This window comes from Nipponia nippon, unplaced genomic scaffold, assembly GCF_047370975.1.
Source record: "Nipponia nippon isolate SJK-2023a ecotype South Korea unplaced genomic scaffold, ASM4737097v1 scaffold_44, whole genome shotgun sequence".
Taxonomy (NCBI): domain Eukaryota; kingdom Metazoa; phylum Chordata; class Aves; order Pelecaniformes; family Threskiornithidae; genus Nipponia; species Nipponia nippon.
In genome coordinates this window covers 403,883-431,710 of record NW_028262363.1, presented here as the reverse complement: position 1 = coordinate 431,710, position 27,828 = coordinate 403,883, and the positions used below count along the sequence as shown (strand labels likewise).

Sequence of the window (27,828 nt, the reverse complement as noted above, 5' to 3'; positions counted from 1 at the left end):
GTGGGTGGGGGGAGGGGAGGGGAAGGGAGGGGGGAGGGGGGGGGGGGAAACCGGGAGCGCAACCCCCACCCTTCCCCCCTCCCCCTCCCCGCTGCAGCCCCCCCGCCCTTCCCCCCCCCCCGCCTGCCCAGACGCGCGCATCCCCTCCCCCACCCTACCGGGACACCCCCCCCCCCTTATCCCCCTCCCCCACCCGTACGGACCCCCTCTATCCCCCTCCCCCACCCTTAAGCACCCTCTCTGTCCCCCTCCCCCACCCCTAGCGACCCCCCTCCCCCCTCCCCCACCCTTAGGGACCCCCCTCCCCCACCTTTAGGGACACCCCCCTCCCTTTAACCAGGGACCCCTCCCCCACCCTTAGGGCCTTCCCCCCCCCCTTAGGGCCCCCCCTTTATCCAGGCCCCCTCCCCCCACCCTTAGGGACACCCCCATCCCCTCCCCCACCCTTAGGGACCCCCCCAGCCCCTCCCCCACCCCCACGGGACCCCTCCCCCCCCATGGACATGCTCGACCCCGGGCTGGATACGGCCGCTGGCTCCGCTGCCCCCAGGTAAGGGGGGGGGGGGACCCCAAAATTGGGGAGGGGGGACCCCAAAATGGGGGGGGGGGACCCCAAAATGGGGAGGGGACCCCAAAATGGCGGAGGGGGACCCCAAAAATGGGGGAAGGGGGATCCTAAAATGGGGGAGGGGGCCCAAAATGGGGGAGGGGGACCCCAAAATGGGGGAGGGGGGACACCAATATGGGGGAGGGGGGACCCCAATATGGGGAGGGGACCCCAAAATGGTGGAGGGGGACCCCAAAAATGGGGAGGGGGACCCCAAAATGGGGGAGGGGACCCCAAAATGGGGGAGGGGGGACCCCAAAAATGGGGAGGGGACCCAAAATGGGGGAGGGGACCCAAAATGGGGGAGGGGGGACCCCAAAAAGGGGGAAGGGGGATCCTAAAATGGGGGAGGGGGCCCAAAATGGGGAGGGGGACCCCAAAATGGGGAGGGGACCCAAAATGGGGGACGGGACCCAAAATGGGGAGGGGGGACCCCAAAAAGGGGGAAGGGGGATCCTAAAATGGGGGAGGGGGCCCAAAATGGGGGAGGGGGACCCCAAAATGGGGGTGGGGGGACACTAAATTGGGGGAGGGGGGACCCCAAAATGGGGAGGGGACCCCAAAATGGTGGAGGGGGACCCCAAAAATGGGGAGGGGGACCCCAAAATGGGGGAGGGGACCCCAAAATGGGGGGGGGAAGTGGGGGTGGGGGGGAGTGGGGGAGCCCGAAAAGGGGGGGGGGAAGGGGGGAGGAATGGGGGGGCCCAAAAGTAGGGGGGAAGGGGGGACCCCTAAAAGGGGGGGCAGATATGGGGGGTCGCAAAAGGGGGGGGCTTGGGGTGACCCTAAAGGGGGGGGGCAAATGGGGGGACCCCAAAACGGGGGGGGGGCAAAGGGGAGACCCCCCCCAAGGGGGGACCCCAAAATGGGGGGAGAGGCCCCCCCAAAAATGGGGGGGGGGGGGGGAGCAAATGGAGGGACCCCTAAAAGGGGGAGGGGATGGGGGGACACCCCAAAAGTGGGGGGCCCCCCGGGGTCATGACCTCTGCCCCCCCCCGAGGTCATGACCTTTGCCCCCCGCCCCCCCCCCCCCAGCCACGAAAAAAGCCAAGAAACTGAAGAAAGCGGAGACCTGCAGGAGGGTGAGGGGGGCACCCATGGGGGGGGGCACCCAGGGGTGGGGGGCACCCATGGGGGGGGCACCTTGGGGGGGCACCCAGGGGTGGGGGGGGCACCTTTGGGGGGCACCCAGGGGTTTGGGGGGGCACCCAGGGGTGGGGGGCACCTTGGGGGGGCACCCAGGGGTTTGGGGGGCACCCAGGGGTGGGGGGGCACCTTGGGGGGCACCCAGGGGTTTGGGGGGGCACCCATGGGGGGGGCACTTTTGGGGGGCAGCCAGGGGTTTGGGGGGGCACCCAGGGGTGGGGGGGCACCCATGGGTGGGCAGGGGGCATCTTTGGGGGGGCACCCATGGGTGGAGGGCACCCAGGGGTGGGGGGGGACCCAGAGGTGGGGGGGACCCAGGGGTTTGGGGGGACACCCAGGGTTTTGGGGGCATCCATGGGTGCAGGTGGGAGCCAGGCATTGGGGGGGGGGCACCCATGGGTTTGGGGGGGGGGGGCACCCATGGGTGCGGGTGGGAGCCAGGCCTCCTGTGCGGCAGGGGAGGGGGCGCCGGGGGAGGAGGCGGCGGTGGCCATCGCCAGCGTCCCCGTCCCCGTCCCCGGGGCCTTCGCCGACTCCGGCCTCCAGTACCAGTTCCGTACCGAAAGCAACGGCGGCCAGGTGGGTGGGGGGCACCCATGGGTGCTGGGGGGGGGAATGGGGGGGATATAGGGTCCTATGGGGGCTGGGGGGCATCCATGGGTGCTGGGGAGGGGAAAAAGGGGGGATAGGGGGTCCTATGGGGGCTGGGGGGCACCCAAGGGTGCTGGGGGGGAATGGGGGGGATATGGGGTCCTATGGGGGCTGGGGGGGCACCCATGGGTGCTGGGGAGGGGAAAAGGGGGGAATAGGGGGTCCTATGGGGGCTGGGGGGCACCCAAGGGTGCTGGTGGGGGGGGAATGGGGGGGATATGGGGTCCTATGGGGGCTGGGGGGCACCCAAGGGTGCTGGGGGGGGAAAGGGGGGGATATGGGGTCCTATGGGGGCTGGGGGGCACCCAAGGGTGCTGGGGGGGGGGGGAAAAGGGGGGGGATATGGGGTCCTATGGGGGCTGGGGGGCACCCATGGGTGCTGGGGGGAGGGGGGAATATGGAGTCCTATGGGGGCTGGGGGGCACCCAAGGGTGCTGGTGGGGGGAAAGGGGGGATATGGGGTCCTATGGGGGCTGAGGGGGCACCCAAGGGTGCTGGGGGGGGGGGAATGGGGGGGATATGGGGTCCTATGGGGGCTGGGGGGCACCCAAGGGTGCTGGGGGGGGGAAAAGGGGGGATATGGGGTCCTATGGGGGCTGGGGGGCACCCATGGGTGCTGGGGGGGGAAAGGGGGGATATGGGGTCCTATGGGGGCTGAGGGGGCACCCAAGGGTGCTGGTGGGGGGGGAAAGGGGGGGATATGGGGTCCTATGGGGGCTGGGGGGGCACCCATGGGTGCTGGGGAGGGGAAAAAGGGGGAATAGGGGGTCCTATGGGGGCTGGGGGGCACCCAAGGGTGCTGGGGGGGGGGGAATGGGGGGGATATGGGGTCCTATGGGGGCTGGGGGGCACCCAAGGGTGCTGGGGGGGGAAAGGGGGGATATGGGGTCCTATGGGGGCTGGGGGGCACCCAAGGGTGCTGGGGGGGGGAAAAGGGGGGATATGGGGTCCTATGGGGGCTGGGGGGGCACCCATGGGTGCTGGGGGGGGAGGGGGGATATGGAGTCCTATGGGGGCTGGGGGGCACCCAAGGGTGCTGGTGGGGGGGGAAAGGGGGGATATGGGGTCCTATGGGGGCTGAGGGGGCACCCAAGGGTGCTGGGGGGGGGGAATGGGGGGGATATGGGGTCCTATGGGGGCTGGGGGGCACCCAAGGGTGCTGGGGGGGGGAAAGGGGGGATATGGGGTCCTATGGGGGCTGGGGGGCACCCATGGGTGCTGGGGGGGGGAAAGGGGGGATATGGGGTCCTATGGGGGCTGAGGGGGCACCCAAGGGTGCTGGTGGGGGGAAAGGGGGGATATGGGGTCCTATGGGGGCTGAGGGGGCACCCAAGGGTGCTGGGGGGGGGAATGGGGGGGATATGGGGTCCTATGGGGGCTGGGGGGCACCCAAGGGTGCTGGGGGGGGGGGAAAAGGGGGGGATATGGGGTCCTATGGGGGCTGGGGGGGCACCCATGGGTGCTGGGGGGGAAAGGGGGGATATGGGGTCCTATGGGGGCTGAGGGGGCACCCAAGGGTGCTGGGGGGGGGGGGGATATGGAGTCCTATGGGGGCTGGGGGGGCACCCAAGGGTGCTGGGGGGGGGAATGGGGGGATATGGGGTCCTATGGGGGCTGGGGGGCACCCACGGGTGCTGGGGGGGGAAAAGGGGGGATATGGGGTCCTATGGGGGCTGGGGGGGCACCCATGGGTGCTGGGGGGGGGAAAGGGGGGATATGGGGGCTGGGGGGCACCCAAGGGTGCTGGGGGGGGAAAAGGGGGGATATGGGGGCTGGGGGGCACCCACGGGTGCTGGGGGGGGAATGGGGGGGATATGGGGTCCTATGGGGGCTGAGGGGGCACCCAAGGGTGCTGGGGGGAAAGGGGGGGATATGGGGTCCTATGGGGGCTGGGGGGCACCCAAGGGTGCTGGGGGGCGGAAAAGGGGGGATATGGGGGCTGAGGGGACACCCATGGGTGCTGGGGGGGATTGGGCACCCATGGGGGCTATGGGGGGTGCTGGGGGGCACCCATGGGTGCTGGGGGGGATTGGGCACCCATGGGGGCTATGGGGGGTGCTGGGGGGCACCCAAGGGTGCTGGGGGGGGGGGATTGGGCACCCATGGGGGCTATGGGGGGGGTGCTGGGGGGCACCCAAGGGTGCTGGGGTGTCCCAAGGGGGGGGTCGGCGTGGGGTGCCCCCCGCCCCCCGTGACGCCCCCCCCCTCCCCCGCAGGTGACGTACCGGGTGGTGCAGGTGACCGAGGCCCCGCTCGATGGCCCCGAGGGCGCCGCCGTCAGCGTCGTCTCCACCTTCGCGGGGGCCACCCAGGGGGGGGGGGGCCGGGGGGGGCACCCAGGGGGGACCCATGGGGTCTGGGGGGGGCACCCGGGGGTGCGGGGGGGCACCCAGAGGGGACCCGTGGGGTCTGGGGGGGCACCCAGGGGTCTGGGGGGCACCCGGGGGTCTGGGGGGGCACATGGGGGTCTGGGGGGGCACCCAGAGGGGACCCATGGGGTCTGGGGGGCACCCAGGGGTCTGGGGGGCACCCGGGGGTCTGGGGGGCCACATGGGGGTGCGGGGGGGCACCCAGGGGTCCAGGGCAGCACCCAGGGGTCTGGGGGAGGGGCGCAGGGGCACAGGGGGTTTGGGGCCCCCCCCGGTGCCTCCGAGGGGACGGGGGGTTTTGGGGACCCCAGGGGGGGGTTGGGGGCCCCCTGGTGCCTCCGAGGGGACGGGGGGTTTTGGGGACCCCGGGGGGGGTTGGGGCCCCCCCCCGGTGCCTCCGAGGGGACGGGGGGGTTTTGGGGACCCCAGGGGGGGGTTGGGGGCCCCCCCCCGGTGCCGCCGAGGGGCTGCAGGTTCCGGGCGCCCGCAGGCCGTGATCCAGAACCCCTTCAGCAACGGGGGGAGCCCCGAGGGCGGGGGCGGGGGCGAAGCTCGCTTCGCCGGGGCGGGGGAGGGGACCGTCTCCGTCCAGGCCGACCCGGCGCTGGCGCAGGCTGGAGGTGAGGGGGGGAGGGGGGGGGGGGGGCGGGGGGGGGACCCCGAGGTGGGGGGGGGGGGGCCCAGGGGGAGGGGGGACCTGGGGGTTGGGGGGACCTCGGAGTGAGGGGGGGGACCCTGGGGTGGGGGAGGACCCCGGGGTGGGGGGGGGGGGGCAGGGGTTTGGGGGGACCCGGGGAGGGGGGACCTCGGAGTGAGGGGGGACCTGGGGGTGGGGAGGACCCCGGGGTGGGGGGGGGGACCCTGGGGGGGGCCAGGGGGAGGGGGGACCTGGGGTTTGGGGGGACCCCGGGGTGGGGGGGACCTGGGGGTGGGGGAGGACCCTGGGGTGAGGGGGGGCAGGGCTTTTGGGGGGACCCCGGGGTGGGGGGGGGACCCTGGGGTGGGGGGGCCGGGGGAGGGGGGACCTGGGGTTTGGGGGGACCCCGGGGTGGGGGGAGACCTGGGGGTGGGGAGGACCCTGGTGTGGGGGGGGGGCAGGGGTTTTGGGGGGACCCTGGGGGGAGGGGGACCCGGGGGGGCAGGGGTTTGGTGGGGACCCTGGGGGGGGGGGGGGGGGGGAACCCAGAGGTTTTGGGGGGACCCAGGAGATGGGGGGGGGACACCCCAAGGTTTGGGGGGACCCTGGGGGTGGGGGGAGGGACCCCAACGGGGGAGCCAGGAGCTTTGGGGGGACGGCAGGGGTTGGGGGGGCCCCAGGGTTTGGGGGGGAGGGGAGATTGGGGGGGGGGGGACCCCAGGGGGACCCCAAGGGTTTGGGGGTGACCCTGCCCCCCCCCAGGGCAGTTCTACGTGATGATGACCCCCCAAGACGTCCTGCAGACGGGGACCCAGCGCAGCATCGCCCCCCACGGGCACCCCTATTCCCCGTGAGTGGCCCCGCCCCCGCCACGCCCTGCCCCGCCCGGCCACGCCCCGCCATGCCCCGCCCCGCCACACCCGCGGCTCCCGACACGCCTCCGACACGCCTTCCTCCACCCCCAACGCGCCCTGCCACGCCATCGCCACGCCCCGGCACGCCCGAGGCACGGCCACGCCCGGACACACCCAGCCACGCCCACGACACGCCCCACGTGTCCCGACACGCCTCCGACACGCTTTCCTGCACCCCAAACGCGCCCTGCCACGCCCCTGGCGTGGCCAGCCACGCCCTGCCACGTCATCGACACGCCCTAACGCACCCCGGCCACGCCCAGATGCCCCTGCCGCGCCCTCAACACGCCCCGACACCCCCTGCCACGCCCCTGCCCGGCTTGGAACCGCCCCCAATAGGCCCTGCCCCGCCCCTGGGGTGTGGCCGGGGGGGGCGTGGCCGGGGGGGCGTGGCCAGGGCGGTGACGCCCTCCCGTCCCCGCAGGAAGCTGGAGGGCCCGCGGGTGCCCCGGGACGAACGGCGCCGGGCGCAGCACAACGAGGGTGAGGGGACCCCCCCCACCCCCCCCAGTGTCCCCAGTGTCCCCCCCAGTGTCCCCCAGTGTCCCCAGTGTCCCCGTATCCCCCCCCAGTGTCCCCTCCCAGTGTCCCCAGTGTCCCCCCCAGTGTCCCCCAGTGTCCCCAGTGTCCCCGTATCCCCCCCAGTGTCCCCATATCCCCCCCATCCCCCCCAGTGTCCCCTCCCAGTGTCCCCAGTGTCCCCGGATCCCCCGCAGTGTCCCCATATCCCCCCCGTCCCCCCAGTGTCCCCAGTGTCCCCGTATCCCCCCAGTGTCCCCATATCCCCCCCGTCCCCCCCAGTGTCCCCAGTGTCCCCGTATCCCCCCAGTGTCCCCATATCCCCCCCGTCCCCCCCAGTGTCCCCCAGTGTCCCCAGTGTCCCCATATCCCCCCCAGTGTCCCCCCCAGTGTCTCCCAGTGTCCCCAGTGTCCCTGTATCCCCCACAGTGTCCCCTCCCAGTGTCCCCAGTGTCCCCGTATCCCCCCCAGTGTCCCCATATCCCCCCCAGTGTCCCCCCCAGCGTCCCCCAGTGTCCCCAGTGTCCCCGTATCCCCCCCAGTGTCCCCATATCCCCCCTGTCCCCCCCAGTGTCCCCCAGTATCCCTCCCCAGTGTCCCCATATCCCCCTCGTCCCCCCCAGTGTCCCCAGTATCCCTCCCCAGTGTCCCCATATCCCCCCCAGTGTCCCCCTGTCCCCCCCAGTGACCCCAGTGTCCCCATATCCCCCCCATGTCCCCCCAGTGTTTCCAGTGTCCCCCTGTCCCCCCCAGTGACCCCATGTCCCCCCCAGTGTCCCCCCAGTCTCCCTGGGTGTCCCCATGTCCCTGGTGGCCCCCCATCCTCGTGTCCCCCCGGTGTCCCTGTCTCCCCTCCCCCGTGTCCCCTTGCGTGTCCCCACGTCCCCCAGTGTCCCCGTGTCCCCCCCAGTGTCCCCGTGGCCCCTGCTGTCCCCATCCTCCCAGTGCCCCCCATGTCCCCCCCCATCCCTCCGGCCCCCTGGCTGTCCCTGTCCCCTCCAGTGTCCCCATGTCCCCTGGGTGTCCCTGTGTCCCTCCGATGTCCCCACATCCCCCCCACGTCCCCCCGTGTCCCCCCGATGTCCCTCTGTCCCCGTGTCCCCCTGTCCCCCCGATGTCCCCACGCCCCCGATGTCCCCATGTCCCCCCGATGTCCCTGTGTCCCCGTGTCCCCCTGTCCCCCCATGTCCCCCCGTGTCCCCATGTCCCCGTCCCCCCGTCCCCCTATGTCCCCACACCCCCGATGTCCCTGTGTCCCCCCCATGTCCCCGTGTCCCTGTGTCCCCGATGTCCCCCATCCCCCCCATGTCCCCATGTCCCTGTGTCCCCCCGTGTCCCCATGTCCCCCCACGTCCCCCGTCCCCCCGTGTCCCCCTGTCCCCTCTGTGTCCCCACGCCCTGATGTCCCCGTGTCCCCCTGTCCCCCCATGTCCCCACGTCCCCTGATGTCCCCCTGTCCCCCCCATGTCCCCACGTCCCCCAATGTCCCTGTGTCCCCCCATGTCCCTGTGTCCCCCCGTGTCCCCATGTCCCCCCACGTCCCCCGTCCCCCCGTGTCCCCCTGTCCCCTCTGTGTCCCCACGCCCTGATGTCCCCGTGTCCCCCTGTCCCCCCATGTCCCCACGCCCCCCGATGTCCCCACGCCCCCAATGTCCCCCTGTCCCCCCATGTCCCCACGTCCCCCAATGTCCCTGTGTCCCCCCATGTCCCCATGTCCCTGTGTCCCCCCGTGTCCCCATGTCCCCCCACGTCCCCCGTGTCCCCGTGTCCCCCTGTCCCCTCTGTGTCCCCACGCCCTGATGTCCCCGTGTCCCCCTGTCCCCCCATGTCCCCACGTCCCCCGATGTCCCCCTGTCCCCCCCATGTCCCCACGCCCCCCGATGTCCCCACGCCCCCAATGTCCCCCTGTCCCCCCATGTCCCCACGTCCCCCAATGTCCCCCTGTCCCCCCCATGTCCCCACGTCCCCCAATGTCCCTGTGTCCCCCCATGTCCCTGTGTCCCCCCGTGTCCCCATGTCCCCCCACGTCCCCCGTGTCCCCGTGTCCCCCTGTCCCCTCTGTGTCCCCACGCCCTGATGTCCCCGTGTCCCCCTGTCCCCCCATGTCCCCACGTCCCCCGATGTCCCCGTGTCCCCCCCATGTCCCCAGGCCCCCCGATGTCCCCACGCCCCCAATGTCCCCCTGTCCCCCCGATGTCCCCCTGTCCCCCCCATGTCCCCCTGTCCCCCCCATGTCCCCACGCCCCCCGATGTCCCCACGCCTCCAATGTCTCCCTGTCCCCCCCATGTCCCCACGCCCCCCGATGTCCCCACGCCCCCCATGTCCCCATGTCCCCCCCATGTCCCCGATGTCCCCCGTCCCCCCCGTGTCCCCCTGTCCCCCCGATGTCCCCCCGACGTCCCCCTGTCCCCGCAGTGGAGCGCCGCCGGCGGGACAAGATCAATAACTGGATCGTGCAGCTCTCCAAGATCATCCCCGACTGCGGCACCGACAACAGCAAAACGGGGGCGGTGAGCGGGGGTTGGGGGGTCCGGGGGGTCCTGGGGGGGTTGGGGGGTCTTGGGGGGTCCTGGGGGGGGTTGGGGGGTCCTGGGGGGTCCTGGAGGGGTTTTGGGGGGGGGTTTGGGGGTCCTGGGGGGGGTTTGGGGGGTCCTGGGGGGTCCTCGGGGGGTTGGGGGTCCTGGGGGGGTCCTGGGGGGGTTGGGGGGTCCTGGGGGTCCTGGAGGGGTTTTGGGGGGGTTTGGGGGTCGTGGGGGGTCCTGTGGGGGGTTGGGGGGTCCTGGGGGGTCCTGGAGGGGTTTTGGGGGGGGTTTGGGGGGTCCTGGGGGGTCCTGGAGGGGTTTTGGGGGTCCGGGGGGGTTGGGGGGTCCTAGAGATGTCCTGGGGGGGTTGGGGGGTCCTGGGGGGTCCTGTGGGGGGTTTGGGGGTTCTAGAGGGGTCCTGGAGGGGTTTTGGGGTCCGGGGAGGTCCTGGAGGGGTTTGGGGGGGTTTGGGGGGTCTTGGGGGGTCCTGGGGGGTTGGGGGGACCTGGGGGGTTTTGGGGGGGTTTGGGGGGTCCTGGGGGGTCTTGGAGGGGTTTTGGGGGGTCCTGGGGGGTCCTGGGGGGGGGTTGGGGGGTCCTGGAGGGGTTTTGGGGGGGTTGGGGGGTCCTGGGGGTCCTGTGGGGGGGTTGGGGGGTCCTGGGGGGTCCTGGAGGGGTTTTGGGGGGGGTTTGGGGGTCCTGGGTGGGTTTGGGGGGTCTTGGGGGGTCCTCGGGGGTTGGGGGGTCCTGGGGGGTCCTGGGGGGTTTGGGGGCGTTGGGGGTCCTGGGGGGTCCTGTGGGGGGTTGGGGGGTCTGGGGGGTTTGGGGGGTTCTAGAGTGGTCCTGGGGGGGTCCTGGAGGGGTTTTTGGGGGGGTTGGGGGGTCCTGGGGGGTCCTGAAGGGGTTTTGGGGGTCTGGGGGGGGGGGGGTTGGGGGGTCCTAGAGGTGTCCTGGGGGGTTTGGGGGTTTCTAGAGGGGTCCTGGAGGGGTTTGGGGGGTTTGGGGGGTCTTGGGGGGTCCTGGGGGGGTTGGGGGGTCCTGGGGGTTTGGGGGTCTTGGGGGGTCCTGGGGGGTTTGGGGGGGTTGGGGGGTCCTGGGGGGTCCTGGAGGGGTTTTGGGGGGTCCTAGAGGTGTCCTGGGGGGTTTGGGGGGTCCGGGGGGGGGTTGGGGGGTTCTAGAGGGGTCCTGGGGGGGGGGGGGGTCCTGGAGGGGTTTTGGGGTCCGGGGGGTTCTGGGGGGTTTGGGGGGTCCTGGGGGTCCTGGAGGGGTTTTGGGGGGTCCTGGGGGGATTTGGGGGGTTCTAGAGGGGTCCTAGGGGGGTTGGGGGGTCCTGGGAGGGTTTGGGGGGTCCTGAAGGGGTTTGGGGGTGGTTGGGGGGTTCTGGAAGGGTCCTGGGGGTCTTGGGGAGAAATGGGGGTCCCGGGGGGGCTGGGGGGCTCAGAGGGACCCTGGAGGTCCCAGGGGGGTCCTAGGGGTCAGGAGGGGTCCTTGGGGAGGTTTTGGGGTCCCCGGCTGGGTTTCGGGGGGTCCCCAGGTGGTTTTGGGGGGGTCCCCAGGTGGGTTTTGGGGTCCCCAGGTGGTTTTGGGGTCCCTGGCTGGGTTTTGGGGGTCCTGGCTGGTTTTGGGGGTCCCAGCTGATGCTGGGGGTCCCGGCTGGTTTTGGGGGGGTCCCGGCTGGTTTTGGGGGGTCCGGGCTGGTGTTGGGGGGTCCGGGCTGACGCTGGGGGTCCGGGCTGGTTTTGGGGGGTCCGGCCTGGTTTTGGGGGTCCGGGCTGACGCTGGGGGTCCCACGGCTGATGCTGGGGGTCCGGGCTGGTTTTGGGGGCTCCGGCCTGGTTTTGGGGGTCCGGGCTGACGCTGGGGGGCCCACGGCTGATGCTGGGGGTCCGGGCTGGTTTTGGGGGGGTCCCGGCTGGTTTTGGGGGGGTCCGGGCTGGTTTTGGGGGTCCGGGCTGACGCTGGGGGTCCCGTGGCTGATGCTGGGGGTCCGGGCTGGTTTTGGGGGGGTCCGGGCTGGTTTTGGGGGTCCGGGCTGACGCTGGGGGTCCCGCGGCTGATGCTGGGGGTCCCGGCTGGTTTTGGGGGGGTCCGGGCTGGTTTTGGGGGTCCGGCCTGGTTTTGGGGGTCCGGGCTGACGCTGGGGGTCCCGCGGCAGAGCAAAGGGGGGATCCTGTCCAAAGCCTGCGACTACGTGCGGGAGCTGCGCCAGAGCAACCAGCGCCTGCAGGAGACCTTCAAGGAGGCCGAGCGCCTGCAGATGGACAACGACCTCCTCCGCCAGCAGGTGCCACGCCCCCCCCGGCCACGCCCCCCGGCCACGCCCACACAGAGCCAAGCCACGCCCCCTCCACCCCCCACCCCATCGCACCCCCCCGGGGCCTGGGAGCGCGACAAGCTGCTCCGGGAAGCCTCGACCCCCGCCTGGCCACGCCCACTCGCCACAGGCCACGCCCGCTCGCCACGCACCACGCCCACCTGCCAACAGGCCACGCCCCTCCCCGCTGATTCAGGGCTGGCCGCTGCTGTTGGAAGACACAAACCCTGCCTTGGCCACGCCCACAAGGCCACGGGCCACACCCACGAGGCTGCTGGCCACGCCCACAGCCTGTTGGTCACGCCCACTCATTGCTAGGCCACGCCCACTCAGTGCTTCCAGGCTGTGGCTCCTCGAAGCCCTGTCCCCTGCCTGACCACGCCCACTGGGTAGAACCCGCCCCCTGAGGCCACCCCCCCCCCACTCTTAGGCCGCACCCCTCACAGCGAGACCACACCCTCTCCAGAAGCCACACCCCCCACAAAGCCGCACCCCTGCAGGCCACGCCCCTTCTCCCAAGCCACGCCCCCTCCCAAGCCACGCCTCCCTATGCAATGAATGCATCCCATCCAGTGGGATACACATGGCGGGGGGGGGGTGTGTGTGTGAGGCCCCGCCCTCCCTTGCGAGGCCCAGCCCCCGGGGAGGCCACACCCTTCCCTTGGGCGAGGCCCCGCCCCCCCCGGCGAGGCCCCGCCCCTGACCCCGCCCCCCTCGCCCGCAGATGGAGGAGCTGAAGAGCGAGAACGCGGTGCTGCGGGCGCAGCTCCAGCAGCGGGGGCTGGAGGGGGCCCCCGAGGGCACCCCCCAGTGACGGGGGGGAGGGGCGGACGCCCCTCCCCCACCTCGGGGACACACACCCCCCCCATCCCCCCCCCCCCCCCCGTCATCCCGGCGGGCCATCAGATGGGGACCCCCCCTCCCCCCGCCTCCTTTCGGACATCCCCGCCCCTCCCCCACCTTGGGGTCACCCCGGGGGGAGCCCCTCCCCCACCTTGGGGGCACCCCCTCCCCCACCCCGGGGAAGGCCCCTCGGGGGGTCGGGACGTCCCCTCCCCCCCCGCTCCATCCCCCGTCCCCAAAGGCCACGCCCACCTTGAGGCCACCCATGGGGATCCCCTCCCCCACCTCGGGGACCCCTCCCCCACCCTGGGGCCACACCCATCCCCCCTCCCCTCCCCCACCTTCCCCACCCGGATGCCGGGGTCCCCCCCCCCATCCCCTCCCCCTCTCCCTTCCCCCCCCCAAATCAAAGCGAGCGGGGGAGGGGCCGCCCCTCCCCCACCCCTCCCCCCACCCCTTTGTAATTAACGTTATTGTAATTAATTATTGTTTTGTACCGTCCGGGTGGGGGAGGGGCATCCCCCCTCCTCCCCCCCCCCCCGATTTTTCGCGCCGGTTTTTTGGGGGGGGGAGGGGCCGCGGGGGGGTGGGGGAGGGGAGGAGCCGCCCTGGAAGCCAAAAAGGGGGGGGGGGGGGAAGGAAAAGGAGCGAAATGTTGGTGGTTGGGGGGTGGGGGGGGGGCGGGTGACCTCTGACCCCCAGGGGACCCTGGCGTGGCCTTGGCCCCGCCCCTCCCCCCCCCCAAGGGCGGGGCCGCCTGGCTGCCGCCCCCCGTGTCGCAACTGGCGCCGGCCCCCGCATCAGCGACGCGGCTGCCGGCCCCTCCCCCCCCCCCCCCGGGCCACCGGCACCCGCGGTGTCACCGTCCCTGTCACCGTCACCACCGGGGGCCACCACCAGTGTCACTGTCACCATCGGTGTCACCGTCACCACCGGGGGCCACCACCGGTGTCACCGTCACCATCAGTGTCACCTTCCCTTGTCACCGTCACCACCACGGCCACCACCGGTGTCACCGTCACCATCGCTGTCACCTTCCCTGTCACCGTCACCACCACGGCCACCACCGGTGTCGCTGTCACCACTGCGGCCACCATCAGGGCCACCATTGGTGTCACCTTTCCTGTCACCAGGGCCACCATCGGTGTCACCACTGGTGTCGCCGTCACCTTTGCTGTCACCGTCACCACTGGGGCCACCATCAGGGCCACCATCGGTGTCACCGTCACCATCGGGGTCACTTTCCCTGTCACTGTCACTATCAGGGCCACCATTCGTGTCACCATCAGTGTCACCTTCGCTGTCACCATCACCACCACCGGGGCCACCATCGGTGTCACTGTCACCATCAGGGCCACCATCGGTGTCACCATCACTGTCACCGTCACCATCAGGGCCACTATTGCTGTCACCATCTGTGTCGGTGTCACCTTCGCTGTCACTGTCACCATCGGGGTCACCGCCGGTGTCACAGTCACTGTCGGTGTCACTTTCACTGTCACTGTCACCTTTGCTGCCACCATTGGGGCCACCGTCGATGTCACCGTCACCATCGGGGCCACCGTTAGTGCCACCATCGGTGTCACCTTCGCTGTCAGTGTCACCATCGGTACCACATCACTGTCGCCATCGCTGCCATCATCAGTGCCACCGTCACTGTCACGTCAGTGCCACTATCGCTGCCACCATCACTGTCACCCTCAGGGCCACCATCACTGTCACCATTGGTGCCACCGTCACTGCCACCACCACTGCCACCATCGCTACCACATCGCTCTGTCACCGTCACTGTCACCATTGGTGGCACCGTCACTGTCACTGTCACCGTCACCATTGGTGCCACCACCACTGCCACCGTTGCTACCACATCACTGTCACCATCACTGTCACCCTCAGTGCCACCATCGCTGTCACTGTCACCGTCACTGCCACCATCACTGCCACCATCACTACCACATCTCTCTGTCACCGTCACTGTCACCATTGGTGGCACCATCACTGTCACTGTCACCATCGGTGCCACCACCACTGCCACCATCGCTCCCACATCGCTCTGTCACCGTCACTGTCACCATTGGTGCCACCACCACTGCCACCATTGCTACCATATCACTCTGTCACCCTCAGGGCCACCATCACTGTCACTGTCACCATCGGTGCCACCGTCACCGCCACCATCACTACCACATCGCTCTGTCACCGTCACTGTCACCATCAGTGCCACTGTCACTGTCACCATTGGTGCCACCGTCACCGCCACCATCGCTACCACATCGCTCTGTCACCATCACTGTCACCCTCAGTGCCACCATCACTGTCACTGTCACCATTGGTGCCACCACCACTGCCACCATCACTACCACATGTCTCTGTCACCGTCACTGTCACCATTGGTGGCACCACCACCGCCACCATCGCTACCACATCGTTCTGTCACTGTCACCCTCAGGGCCACCATCACCGTCACTGTCACCATTGGTGCCACTGTCACCGCCACCATCACTACCACATCTCTCTGTCACCATCACTGTCACCCTCAGGGCCACCATCGCTGTCACTGTCACCATTGGTGCCACCGTCACCGCCACCATCACTACCACACCGCTCTGTCACCGTCAGTGCCACCATCGCTGCCACTGTCACCATTGGTGCCACCGTCACTGTCACCACCGCTGCCACCATCACTACCACATCGCTCTGTCACCGTCACTGTCACCATCGGTGGCACCATCCGTGTCACTGTCACCATCGGTGCCACCGTCACCGCCACCATCGCTACCCCACCGCTGCCTCCGTCACCGCCGCTGCCGCCACCGCTGCCACCCCAAAGCCACCGCCGTCCCCCAAGGCCACCGTCCCCGTGTGTGTGTCCCCCCCCCCCCCCCGGTGTCCCCGGTGTCCCCGCGGTGGCGCCTGTCGGTCTGGCCCGGGGGTGACCTCGGGGAGGGGACAGCAAACACGGCCGGCGGCACCCGGACGCCTGCGTCCCCTTGCCAGCGGGGGAGGGGACGGGGGGGGCTGGGCCCTGGGGGGGGGAGGGGGGCCCAGGACACTGGGGTCCCCTATGGGGGGGGAGGGGAGGGTCCTGGGGGGGAGGGGGGGTCCCGGACACCTGGGTCCCCTATAGGGGGGAGGGGAGGGGTCCTGGGGGGGGGAGGGGGGGTCCCGGACACCTGGGTCCCCTATAGGGGGAGGGGAGGGGTCCTGGGGGGGAGGGGGGGTCCCAGACACCTGGGTCCCCTATAGGGGGTCCCCTATGGGGCTTGGGGGGGTCCTGGATGCCCGGGACCCCTATAGGGGGAGGGGGGGTCCAAGGACACTGAGGTCCCCTATAGGGGGAAGGGGGGTCCCTGGATGCCTGGGTGCCCTATAGGGGGGAGGGGAGGGGTCCTGGATGCCTGGGACCCCTATAGAAGGGAGGGGCCTGGGGGGGGATGGGGGGGTCCCAGATGTCTGGGTGCCCTATGGGGGGGGGAGGGGTCCTGGATGCCTGGGACCCCTATAGAAGGGAGGGGCCTGGGGGGGGGGATGGGGGGGGGTCCCAGATGTCTGGGTGCCCTATAGGGGGAGGGAGGGGTGTCCCAGGACACCGGGGTCCCCTATAGGGGGGATGGGGGGTCCTGGACGCCTGGGTGCCCTATAGGGGGGGGGGGGGTCTGGGGGGGATGGGGGGTCCTGGACGCCTGGGTGCCCTATGGGGGGGGGGGGTCCCAGGACACCGGGGTCCCCTATAGGGGGGATGGGGGCGGGGGGATGTCCCTGGATGCCAGGGTCCCCTATAGGGGGGTCCCCTATGGGGGATGGGGGGGGGTCCTGGATGCCTGGGACCCCTATGGTGGGGGGAGGGGGGTCCTGGACGCCGGGGTCCCCCCCCCCTCCCCCCCGGAGAAACCGGTACGAGCCCCAAACTTGGCTTTTTTCCACCCAAAGCCGGGTCAGGGCCCGGAAAGGTCCCGGGGGGGGGGGGGGGGGGGGGGGGGGGGGCGGCCCCTTCGGGGAAAGGGGGGATGGGGGGGGGGGATGGGGGATAAATGGGGCCGGAGGTGGCGGCTCCCCTGGCAGTGACGGGATGGCGGCGAGCGGCGTCATCGGCAACGTCATCGGCTCCTTCCTCCTCCTCCTCCTCCTCCTCCTCCTGGTGGCGGGGAGAGGGAACGCGGTGAGGGGGGGGGGCGAAAGTTTGGGGGGACCCCGGGGTTTGGGGGGGACCCGAAAGTTTGGGGGGACCCCGGGGTTTGGGGGGGGACCCTGGGGTTGGGGGAGGGGCACAGGGATTTGGGGGGGGGCAAAGTTTGGGGGGACCCCGGGGTTTGGGGGGACCCAGGGGTTTTGGGGGGGGCACAGGGATTTGGGGGGACCCAGGAGTTTGGGGGGACCCAGGGATTTGGGGGGGACCCGAAAGTTTGGGGGGACCCCGGGGTTGGGGGAGGGGCACAGGGTTTTGAGGGGGACCCAAGGTTTTAGGGGGACCCAGGGATTTGGGGGGGGCACCCAGGGGTTTGGGGGGGCACAGGGATTTTGGGGGGCACCCAGGGGTTCAGGGCATCACCCCCCCCCCCTTTTCCCCTCCCCCCCAGGCCCTGCTGCCCCCCGCGGCCTCGCTGGACCCCAAGGCCCCGGCCCGGATGGGGGATGGGCAGGTGAGAGACACCCCCTCCCCTCCCCTCCCCTCTCCCCCCCCAGGGGGATTTGGGGGGGGTCCCAAGATTTGGGGGGTCCCGGGGGGGGGGGGTGTCCCTCACCCCTGTTTCCCCCCCCCCCCCCCCCCCAGATTTTGGTCCCTTTCGAGGCTCCGCTGACGGCGACACCCCAAAACCTGGTGGGGGATGGGCAGGTGAGGGGCGGGGGGGCAGGGGTTTTGGGGGGTCCCAGGGGTTTTGGGGGGGACCCTGGAATTTGGGGGGGACCCGAAAGTTTGGGGGGGACCCAGGGATTTGGGGGTCCCAGGGTTTTGGGGGGGTCCCAGGGATTTGGGGGGCCCCAGAATTTTGGGGGGACCCAGGGTTTTGGGGGCTCCCAGGGATTTGGGGGGACCCAGAATTTTGGGGGGGCCCCAGGGATTTGGGGGGGGCCCTGGAATTTGGGGGGGGCCCAGAATTTTAGGGGGGGCCCCAGGGATTTGGGGGATCCCAGGGTTTTGGGGGGGACCCAGGGGTTTGGGGGGGACCCGAAAGTTTGGGGGGCACCCAGGGATTTGGGGGGGCCCCAGAATTTTGGGGGGGCCCCAGGGATTTGGGGGGGTCCCAGGGATTTGGGGGGGACCCCAGAATTTTGGGGGGGACGCAGGGGTTTGGGGGGGACCCAGAATTTGGGGGGACCCAGAATTTGGGGGGTCCCAGGGATTTGGGGGGACCCCAGAATTTTGGGGGGGACGCAGGGGTTTGGGGGGGGACCCAGAATTTGGGGGGGACCCAGAATTTGGGGGGGGTCCCAGGGTTTTGGGGGGGGGGGGGACCCAGAATTTGGGGGGGAATCCCAGGGGTTTGGGGAGGGGGGAGGGTTCCCCCAAACATTTCGGGGGACCCCACCCCCCCCTTAACCCCTCCCCTCCCCCCAGCCCCCCAAATCCGCCGCCGCCGCCACGGCTCCCATTTCCCCCTCTGCTCCTATTGCTGCAACTGCTGCCGCAACCGGGGCTGCGGCCTCTGCTGCCGGACCTGACCCCCCCGCCCCCCCCGGGGCCCCCCGAAACCCCGGGGGCCCCCCCACCTCCTTACCCCCCTCCCCCACCCCCCCACCCCCCTATTTATTACCCCTCCCCCCCCCCCTTTCAATGTTAATGGGAATAAAGTGGGGGTTTTTGTAGAGTTTGGGGGTCGGTTGGGGGTCGGGGGGGACCCCGGGAATTGGGGGGGGGGGGGGGAGGGATTTGGGGGGGGGGGCCCAGGGGTTTTGGGGGGACCCAGGAATATGGGGGGGACCCCGAGAATTTGGGGGGCCCCAGGGTGTTGGGGGGGGCAGGATTTGGGGGGGACCCAGGAATATGGGGGGACCCCGAGAATTTGGGGGGCCCCAGGGTGTTGGGGGGGGCAGGATTTGGGGGGGACCCCAGGATTTGGGGGGACCCCGAGAATTTGGGGGGCCCCAGGGTGTTGGGGGGGCAGGATTTGGGGGGACCCAGGAATTTGGGGGGACCCCAAGAATTTGGGGGGCCCCAGGGTGTTGGGGGGGACCCCAGGATTTGGGGGGGACCCAGGAATTTGGGGGGGACCCCATGAATTTGGGGGGACCCAGGGGTTTGGGGGGACCCCAGGATTTGGGGGGACCCCATGAATTTGGGGGGTCCCCAGGAATTTGGGGGGGACCCCAGGATTTGGGGGGGGTCCCAGGGGTTTTGGGGGGACCCAGGATTTAGGGGGGACCCCAGGAATTGGGGGGGGCAGGGATTTGGGGGGACCCAGGGGTTTTGGGGGGACTCCAAGAATTTGGGGGGACCCAGGGATTTGGGGGGACCCCAGGATTTGGGGGGACTCCAGGAATTGGGGGGGGGCAGGGATTTGGGGGGTCCCAGGAATTTGGGGGGACCCAGGGGTTTTGGGGGAGACCCAGGATTTGGGGGGACCCCAGGAATTGGGGGGGGCAGGGGTTTGGGGGGTCCCAGGAATTTGGGGGGACCCAGGATTTAGGGGGGACCCCAGGAATTGGGGGGGCAGGGATTTGGGGGGGTCCCAGGGGTTTGGGGGGTCCCAGGAGTTGGGGGGGCGCAGGATTTTGGGGGGAAACGCGGGAATTTGGGGGCTCGCAGGGGTTTTGGCGGGACGCTCCCCCCCCCTCAAGCCCCGCCCCCTGCGCGTTGATTGGGCGGAAGGGGCGGGGAGTGGCGTGCGGCCAGCGCGGGGGGGGGAGGCGGGGCAGTGGGCGTGGCGGGGGGCGGGGCAGTGGGCGTGGCCGGGCAGCCATGGCGGCGCTGCGGGTGCTGGTGGGGGTGAAGCGGGTCATCGGCTACGCCGTGAAGGTGGGCGCGAGGGGGGGGAACCCCCAAATCCCGGGGATCCCCCCAATCCCGGGGACCCCCCCCAATCCCGGGGACCCCCCCAGTCCCGGGGACCCCCCGCACCCTGCGGGACCCCGAAATCCCGGGATTCCCCCCAAAACCCTCCGTGTCCCCGTCCCCCCCCCAACCCCCTGGGACCCCCAAAACCCTGCCCCCCCCACCCCCGGGTGCCCCCCCCACCCCTGGGACCCCCCACCCCTGGGTGCCCCCACCCATGGGTGCCCCCCCCACCCCTGGGACCCCCCACCCCTGGGTGCCCCCCACCCATGGGTGCCCCCCCAAATCCCGGCTCCTTTCCATTGGGTGCGGGGGGGTTTGGGGGGGGACCTGAACCCCTGGGTGCCCCCCCCCCACCCTTGGGACCCCCAAAACCCTGCCCCCCCCCCACCCATGGGTGCCCCCCCCAAATCCCGGCTCCTTTCCATTGGGTGCGGGGGGTTTGGGGGGACGCAGGGGTTCGGGTCCCCCCCACCCCCTGGGACCCCCCAAAACCCTGCCCCCCCCCCCACCCCCGGGTGCCCCCCCCCCACCCCCGGGTGCCCGCCCCCCCGGGTGCCCCCCCCCCCCCATGGGTGCCCCCCCAGGTGCGGGTGGCGGCGGGGGGCGGCGGGGTGCAGACGCAGGGGGTGAAGCACTCGCTGAACCCCTTCTGCGAGATCGCCCTGGAGGAGGCCGTGCGGCTGCGGGAGCGCGGCGCCGCCGCTGAGGTCATCGCCGCCAGCGTCGGCACCCGCCTCTGCCAGGTCAGCGCCCGCGTCCCGGGGCCCCCGCATCCCGGGGGTGGCCACCAAATCCCACGGGTGGCCACCAAATCCCATGGGTGGCCTCCAAATCCCATGGGTGGCCACCAAATCCCATGGGTGGCCTCCAAATCCTATGGGTGGCCACCAAATCCCATGGGTGGCCACCAAATCCCATGGGTGGCCCCCAAACGCCTCCGTTCCCCCCCCCCGGGCTCCATTTTCAGGACGCTTGGGCCCAATATTTGGGTGCCCCCGAAACCCCAGGGTGGCCCCCGAATCCCCTGGGTGGCCTCCAAATCCCCTGGGTGGCTCCCAAATCCCATGGGTGGCCACCAAATCCCATGGGTGGCCTCCAAATCCTATGGGTGGCCACCAAATCCCATGGGTGGCTCCCAAATCCCCTGCGTGGCCTCCAAATCCTATAGGTGGCCACTATTTCCCATGGGTGGCCACCAAATCCCATGGGTGGCCCCCAAACGCCTCCGTTCCCCCCCCCCGGGCTCCATTTTCAGGACGCTTGGGCCCAATATTTGGGTGCCCCCGAATCCCCTGGGTGGCCACCAAATCCCCTGGGTGGCCTCCAAATCCCATGGGTGGCCTCCAAATCCCCTGGGTGGCTCCCAAATCCCATGGGTGGCCACCAAATCCCATGGGTGGCCTCCAAATCCTATGGGTGGCCACCAAATCCCATGGGTGGCTCCCAAATCCCCTGCGTGGCCTTCAAATCCTATAGGTGGCCACTATTTCCCATGGGTGGCCACCAAATCCCATGGGTGGCCCCCAAACGCCTCCGTTCCCCACCTGGGCTCCATTTTCAGGACGCTTGGGCCCAATATTTGGGTGCCCCCGAATCCCCTGGGTGGCCACCAAATCCCATGGGTGGCTCCCAAATCCCCTGCGTGGCCTCCAAATCCTATAGGTGGCCACTATTTCCCATGGGTGGCCACCAAATCCCCTGGGTGGCCTCCAAATCCCATGGGTGGCCCCCGAATCCCATGGGTGGCTCCCAAATCCCCTGGGTGGCCACCAAATCCCATGGGTGGCCCCTGAATCCCATGGGTGGCCCCCGAATCCTATGGGTGGCCACCAAATCCCCTGGGTGGCCCCCAAACGCCTCCATTCCCCCCCTGGGCTCCATTTTGTGGACGCTTGGGTGCCCTATAGGGGGTTGGGGGGTCCCTATGGGGGGTCCCCTATAGGGGTGGGGGGTCCTGGGTGCCCTATAGGGGGTTGGGGGTCCCTATGGGGGTCCCCTATAGGGGTGGGCGGGGTCCTGGGTGCCCTATAGGGGGTTGGGGGGTCCCTATGGGGGGTCCCCTATAGGGGTGGGGGGGCCCTGGGTGCCCTATAGGGGGTTGGGGGGTCCCTGCGGGGGGTCCCCTATAGGGGTGGGGGGTCCTGGGTGCCCTATAGGGGGTTGGGGGGTCCCTATGGGGGGTCCCCTATAGGGGTGGGGGGGCCCTGGGTGCCCTATAGGGGGTTGGGGGGTCCCTATGGGGGTCCCCTATAGGGGTGGGGGGGCCCTGGGTGGCCTATAGGGGGTTGGGGGGTCCCTGCGGGGGTCCCCTATAGGGGTGGGGGGCCCTGGGTGCCCTATAGGGGGTTGGGGGGTCCCTATGGGGGGTCCCCTATAGGGGTGGGGGGGTCCTGGGTGCCCTATAGGGGGTTGGGGGGTCCCTATGGGGGGTCCCCTATAGGGGTGGGCGGGGCCCTGGGTGCCCTATAGGGGGTTGGGGGGTCCCTGCGGGGGGTCCCCTATGGGGGTGGGGGGCCCTGGGTGCCCTATAGGGGGTTGGGGGGTCCCTATGGGGGGTCCCCTATAGGGGTGGGGGGGCCCTGGGTGCCCTATAGGGGGTTGGGGGTCCCTATGGGGGTCCCCTATAGGGGTGGGGGGCCCTGGGTGCCCTATAGGGGGTTGGGGGGTCCCTATGGGGGGTCCCCTATAGGGGTGGGGGGGGTCCTGGGTGCCCTATAGGGGGTTGGGGGGTCCCTGCGGGGGGTCCCCTATGGGGGTCCCCTATAGGGCGGGGTGAGGGCAGCTCCCCTCCCCCCCAGGACACCCTGCGCACGGCGCTGGCGCTGGGGGCCGACCGGGGGGTGCTGGTGGAGGTGGGGGAGGGGGCGGCGCTGGGCCCCCGGGAGGCGGCGGCGGCGCTGGCGGCGCTGGTGGGGCGGCTGCAGCCCGGACTGGTGCTGCTGGGCAAGCAGGTGAGCGCCCGTATGGAGCCCCTATAGACCCCTATGGACCCCTACAGAGCCCCTATAGACCCCTATGGACCCCTATGGACCCCTATAGACCCCTATAGACCCCTATAGAGCCCCTATGGAGCCTTATGGAGCCCCTATGGACCCCTATGGAGCCCCTATAGACCCCTATGGGCCCCTATGGACCCATATAGAGCCCCTATGGACCCCTATAGAGCCCTATGGAGCTCCTATAGACCCCTATGGACCCATATAGAGCCCCTATGGACCCCTATAGAGCCCCTATGGAGCCCTATGGAGCCCCTATAGACCCCTATGGACCCCTATGGACCCGTATAGAGCCCCTATGGAGCCTTATAGTGCCCCTATGGACCCCTATAGAGCCCCTATGGAGCCCTATGGAGCTCCTATAGACCCCTATGGACCCGTATAGAGCCCCTATGGAGCCCTATGGAGCCCCTATAGACCCCTATGGACCCGTATAGAGCCCCTATGGAGCCTTATAGTGCCCCTATGGACCCCTATAGAGCCCCTATGGAGCCCTATGGAGCTCCTATAGACCCCTATGGGCCTGTATAGAGCCCCTATGGACCCCTATAGAGCCCCTATGGAGCCCTATGGAGCCCCTATAGACCCCTATGGACCCGTATAGAGCCCCTATGGACCCCTATAGTGCCCCTATGGACCCCTATGGAGCCCCTATGGAGCGCTATAGACCCCTATGGAGCCCCTATAGACCCCTATGGAGCCCTTATGGAGCCCTATGGACCCCTATAGAGCCCTATGGAGCTCCTATAGTGCTCCTATATAGCTCTATGGAGTCCCTATAGTGCCGCTATGGAGCCCCCCGGTCCCCTATAGCGCCCCTGTAGTGCCCCTACAGAGCCCCTATGGAGCCCCCATAGTCCCCCTATGGATCCCCTACAGAGCCCCTATGGAGCCCCTACAAAGCCCCCATCTGGTGGGGGTCCCATGTCCCCTATAGGCTCCCCTATAGCCCCCATAGGGCCCGGGGGGGGGGTGTGGGGGTTCCACATCCCCTATAGGCTCCCCTATAGCCCCCATAGGGCCCGGGGGGGGGGTGTGGGGGTTCCACATCCCCTATAGGCTCCCCTATAGCCCCCATAGGGCCTGGGTGTGTGTGTGGGGTGTCCCATGTCCCCTATAGACCCTATACCCCCCCTATAGGCCCCCTATAGCCCCCTAGCCCCCTATAGGCCCCCATAGTCCCCTATACCCCCATAGCCCCCCTATACCCCCCATAGCCCCCTATAGCCCCCCTATAGCCCCTATACCCCCCATAGACCCTATAGCCCCCTATACCCCCCATAGCCCCTATAGACCCCCTATACCCCCCATAGCCCCCTATACCCTTATAGCCCCCCTATAGCCCCTATACCCCCCCATAGCCCCTATAGCCCCCCTACAGCCCCCTATAGCCCCCCATACCCCCCACCCCCCTATACCCCCCTATAGCCCCCATACCCCCCTATAGCCCCTATACCCCCCTATAGCCCCCCTATAGCCCCCTATACCCCCCCATAGCCCCTATACCCCCCTATAGCCCCCATACCCCCCTATAGCCCCCTATAGCCCCCTATACCCCCCATAGCCCCCTATACCCCCCTATAGCCCCTATACCCCCCATACACCCCTATACCCCCCCATAGCCCCTATAGCCCCCTATAGCCCCCTATAGCCCCCATAGCCCCCTATAGCCCCCATACCCCCTATAGCCCCCCATACCCCCTATAGCCCCTATACCCCCCATACCCCCCTATAGCCCCCATACCCCCCTATAGCCCCTATAACCCCCCTATAGCCCCCTATACCCCCCTCTATAGCCCCTATACCCCCCCATAGCCCCTCTGTGCCCCCCTATACCCCCGCCATAGCCCCTATAGCCCCTATACCCCCCCATACCCCCCTATACCCCCCTATACCCCCCATACCCCCCTATAGCCCCCATACCCCCTATACCCCCCCATACCCCCCTATAGCCCCCCATACCCCCCTATAGCGCCTATACCCCCCTATAGCCCCTCTGTGCCCCCCTATACCCCCGCCATAGCCCCTATAGCCCCTATACCCCCCATACCCCCCTATACCCCCCTATACCCCCCCATACCCCCTATAGCCCCCATACCCCCCTATAGCCCCCCTATACCCCCCCATACCCCCCTATAGCCCCCCATACCCCCCTATAGCGCCTATACCCCCCCTATAGCCCCTCTGTGCCCCCCCCAGGCCATCGACGATGACTGCAACCAGACGGGGCAGCTCCTGGCCGCCATGTTGGACTGGCCCCAGGTAAGCCCCGCCCCCTGCCCCGCCCCTGCCCCGCCCCCTGCCCCGGGGGGGATGGGATAGCCCCGCCTCACCGCAGGGGATGATGGGATCATGGGGGCGGGGCGGAGTGGAGCGGGGTGGTTCATACTGGGAGGGCCCCAGTGCTTACTGGGAGGACCCTAGTTCATACTGGGAAGGTTCCAGTGCTTATTGGGAGGCCCCAAGGCATACTGGGAGGGCTCAGTTCATACTGGGAGGACCCCAGTGCTTACTGGGAGAGCCCCAGTGCTTACTGGGAGGGCTCAGTTCATACTGGGAGGACCCCAGTGCTTACTGGGAGGGCTCAGTTCATACTGGGAGGACCTCAGTGCTTACTGGGAGGGCTCAGTTCATACTGGGAGGACCCCAGTGCTTACTGGGAGGGCTCAGTTCATACTGGGAGGACCCCAGTGCTTACTGGGAGAGCCCCAGTGCTTACTGGGAGGACCCTAGTGCTTACTGGGAGGGCTCAGTTCATACTGGGAGGACCCCAGTGCTTACTGGGAGGGCTCAGTTCATACTGGGAGGACCCCAGTGCTTACTGGGAGGGCTCAGTTCATACTGGGAGGGCCCCAGTGCTTACTGGGAGGGCTCAGTTCATACTGGGAGGGCCCCAGTGCTTACTGGGAGGGCTCAGTTCATACTGGGAGGACCTCAGTGCTTACTGGGAGGGCTCAGTTCATACTGGGAGGACCCCAGTGCTTACTGGGAGGGCTCAGTTCATACTGGGAGGACCCCAGTCCTTACTGGGAGGCCCCACTTCATACTGGGAAGGCCCTAGTTCATACTGGGAGGATCCTAGTTTATACTGTAATGATCCCAGTGGTTACTGGGAGGGTCCCAATTCATTCTGGGAGGGTCCCAGTGCATGCTGGGATAGCGGGGGTCCAGATTCACATAGGAACGGAGGCAGATGGGACACTGGGGGGGGGTGCTGGGGTGGTGGGCCGCTCCCAGTGCATACTGGGATGATCCCAGTGCATACTGGGAGGGTCCCAATTCATACTGGGAGGGTCCCAGTGCATGCTGGGATAGCGGGGGTCCAGATTCACATAGGAACGGAGGCAGATGGGACACTGGAGGGGGTGCTGGGGTGGTGGGGCGCTCCCAGTGCATACTGGGATGATCCCAGTGCATACTGGGAGGGTCCCAGTGGCTACTGGGAGGGTCGCAGTTCCTATGGGGAGGGTCCCAGTGCATGCTGGGATAGCGGGGGTCCAGATTCACATAGGAACGGAGGCAGATGGGACACTGGGGGGGGGTGCTGGGGTGGTGGGGCGCTCCCAGTGCATACTGGGATGATCCCAGTGCATACTGGGAGGGTCCCAGTGGCTACTGGGAGGGTCGCAGTTCCTATGGGGAGGGTCCCAGTGCATGCTGGGATAGCGGGGGTCCAGATTCACATAGGAACGGAGGCAGATGGGACACTGGGGGGGGGGTGCTGGGGTGGGGGGCCGCTCCCAGTGCCTACTGGGAGGCCCCCCGCGCTTACTGGTCCGCAGGGGACCTTCGCCTCGCGGGTGGAGCTGGCGGAGGGGGCGGTGCGGGTGGAGCGGGAGGTGGACGGGGGCCTGGAGACGCTGCGGCTGCGGCTGCCGGCCGTGCTGACGGCCGACCTGCGCCTCAACGAGCCGCGCTACGCCACCCTGCCCAACATCATGGTACGCCCCCACCCATGGGTGCCCCCCCCCCAAACCCATGGGGGACCCCCCAAACCCCCTGGGTGCCCCCTCCCCCGAAACACCCTGGGTGCCCCCCCAGACCCCTGGGTCCCTCCCCCTGCACCCATGGGTGCCCCCCCAATCCCCTGGGCGCCCCCCAGACCCCTGGGTCCCCCCCCCTGCACCCATGGGTGCCCCCCCCCCAGACCCCTGGGTCCCCCCAAAATCCTTGGGTGCCCCCAAAACCCCTGGGTCCCCCCCTCCCCCAACCCCCTGGATGCCCCCCTGCACCCCTGGGTGCCCCCCCCAATCCTTGGGTGCCCCCCCCCCCCCCACTCCTGGGGGGCCCCCCCGCAACTCCCCCGGGGCCCTTTTTGGGGGGGGGGGGTTCCCCCCCAGATCCCTGGATCCCCTGATCCCATGGGGGGGGGGTTCCCATGGGTGGGGGTGGGGGTCCCATGGGTGGGGGGGGTCCCATGGGTGGGTGGTGGGGGTCCCCCCCCCATATTTTCCCCCCTTCCCCCCCTCTAGAAAGCGAAGAAGAAGCCCCTGGAGGTGCTGGCGGCCTCGGAGCTGGGGGCGGCCATTTTGTCCCCCCCCCGTTTGCGGGTGCTGAAGATGGCGGAGCCCCCGGGGCGGCAGGGGGGGGAGCGGGTGCAGGACGTCCCCACCCTCCTCCAGCGCCTCAGGAGCAAGGGGAGGGTTTAGGGGGGGGGGGGCACCCATGGGTGGGGGGGGTCACGTGACAACCCCCCCCCCCCCCGTCCCCGTCCCCCCCTCCCAAAATGCCTGGGTGCCCCCCACCCCCACCCCCCCCCCACTTCATGTCCTGGGGGGGGTGGGGGGGGGCACCCAGGCTCCGCCCCCTAGAAATAAAGGTGTGGCTGTTGATGATGTCATGGGTGGGGTCTGGGGGTGGGGCTTAGCGAGGCTCCCCCCCCTCCCCACCCCACCCCCCTTTTTTTTATTTTTTTTCCTGGTTTTGGGGGGTTTTTACTGGTTTGGGGGAGGGGAACCAGTTTGGGGAATGGGGGGGGGGAGGCAGTGTGGTGTTGGGGGGAGGGGCCCAGTATGACCAGTTTGGCCCTGGAGGGGCCCAGTATGACCCAGTTTGGCCCTGGGGGGGGTCCCAGTGCATCCCAGTTTGGCTCTGGGGGGCGTTCCAGCATGACCCAGTTTGGCCCTGGGGGGGGGTTCCAGTATGACCCAGTTTGGCCCTGGAGGGGTCCCAGTATGACTAGTTTGGCTGTGGGGGGTCCCAGCGTATCCCAGTTTGGCTCTGGGGGGCGTTCCAGCATGACCCAGTTTCGGTCTGGGGGGGTCCCAGTATGACGCAGTTTGGCCCTGGGGGGTCCCAGTGCATCCCAGTTTGGCT

The 27,828-nt window shown here is 69.5% G+C and overlaps 5 protein-coding genes across 6 annotated transcripts in view; 4 read left to right on the top strand and 1 right to left on the bottom strand.

Moving 5' to 3' along the window:
- Window positions 1–4,926, bottom strand: part of TMEM147 (transmembrane protein 147) — a 43,650-nt gene extending 38,724 nt beyond the window's left edge. For both annotated transcript variants that reach the window (XM_087778503.1, XM_087778502.1), the window contains exon 1: window positions 4,912–4,926. The gene's annotated coding sequence lies outside the window, so the exon portion shown is untranslated. The remainder of the gene's footprint in view (window positions 1–4,911) is intronic.
- Window positions 441–12,560, top strand: USF2 (upstream transcription factor 2, c-fos interacting). Its single transcript, XM_087778490.1, has 10 exons — window positions 441–550; window positions 1,643–1,689; window positions 2,211–2,332; window positions 4,621–4,717; window positions 5,265–5,393; window positions 6,173–6,260; window positions 6,749–6,807; window positions 9,260–9,354; window positions 11,521–11,649; window positions 12,404–12,560. The coding sequence occupies exons 1-10, from the start codon at window positions 498–500 to the stop codon at window positions 12,491–12,493; spliced, it is 909 nt and encodes a 302-aa protein (XP_087634616.1). The 5' UTR covers window positions 441–497; the 3' UTR covers window positions 12,494–12,560.
- Window positions 12,561–13,174: 614 nt separating this feature from the next.
- LOC148052766 (uncharacterized) lies at window positions 13,175–16,165 on the top strand. The gene is made up of 3 exons (XM_087778526.1): window positions 13,175–13,191; window positions 13,327–15,506; window positions 16,128–16,165. The coding sequence occupies exons 1-3, from the start codon at window positions 13,175–13,177 to the stop codon at window positions 16,163–16,165; spliced, it is 2,235 nt and encodes a 744-aa protein (XP_087634652.1).
- A 426-nt stretch (window positions 16,166–16,591) lies between these two features.
- Window positions 16,592–18,183, top strand: HAMP (hepcidin antimicrobial peptide). The gene is made up of 4 exons (XM_087778525.1): window positions 16,592–16,681; window positions 17,100–17,162; window positions 17,294–17,356; window positions 18,091–18,183. The coding sequence occupies exons 1-4, from the start codon at window positions 16,592–16,594 to the stop codon at window positions 18,181–18,183; spliced, it is 309 nt and encodes a 102-aa protein (XP_087634651.1).
- A 1,194-nt stretch (window positions 18,184–19,377) lies between these two features.
- Window positions 19,378–27,161, top strand: ETFB (electron transfer flavoprotein subunit beta). Its single transcript, XM_087778497.1, has 6 exons — window positions 19,378–19,477; window positions 20,101–20,259; window positions 22,315–22,467; window positions 24,712–24,774; window positions 26,295–26,453; window positions 26,985–27,161. The coding sequence occupies exons 1-6, from the start codon at window positions 19,421–19,423 to the stop codon at window positions 27,159–27,161; spliced, it is 768 nt and encodes a 255-aa protein (XP_087634623.1). The 5' UTR covers window positions 19,378–19,420.
- The last annotated feature ends 667 nt before the right edge of the window (window positions 27,162–27,828 follow it).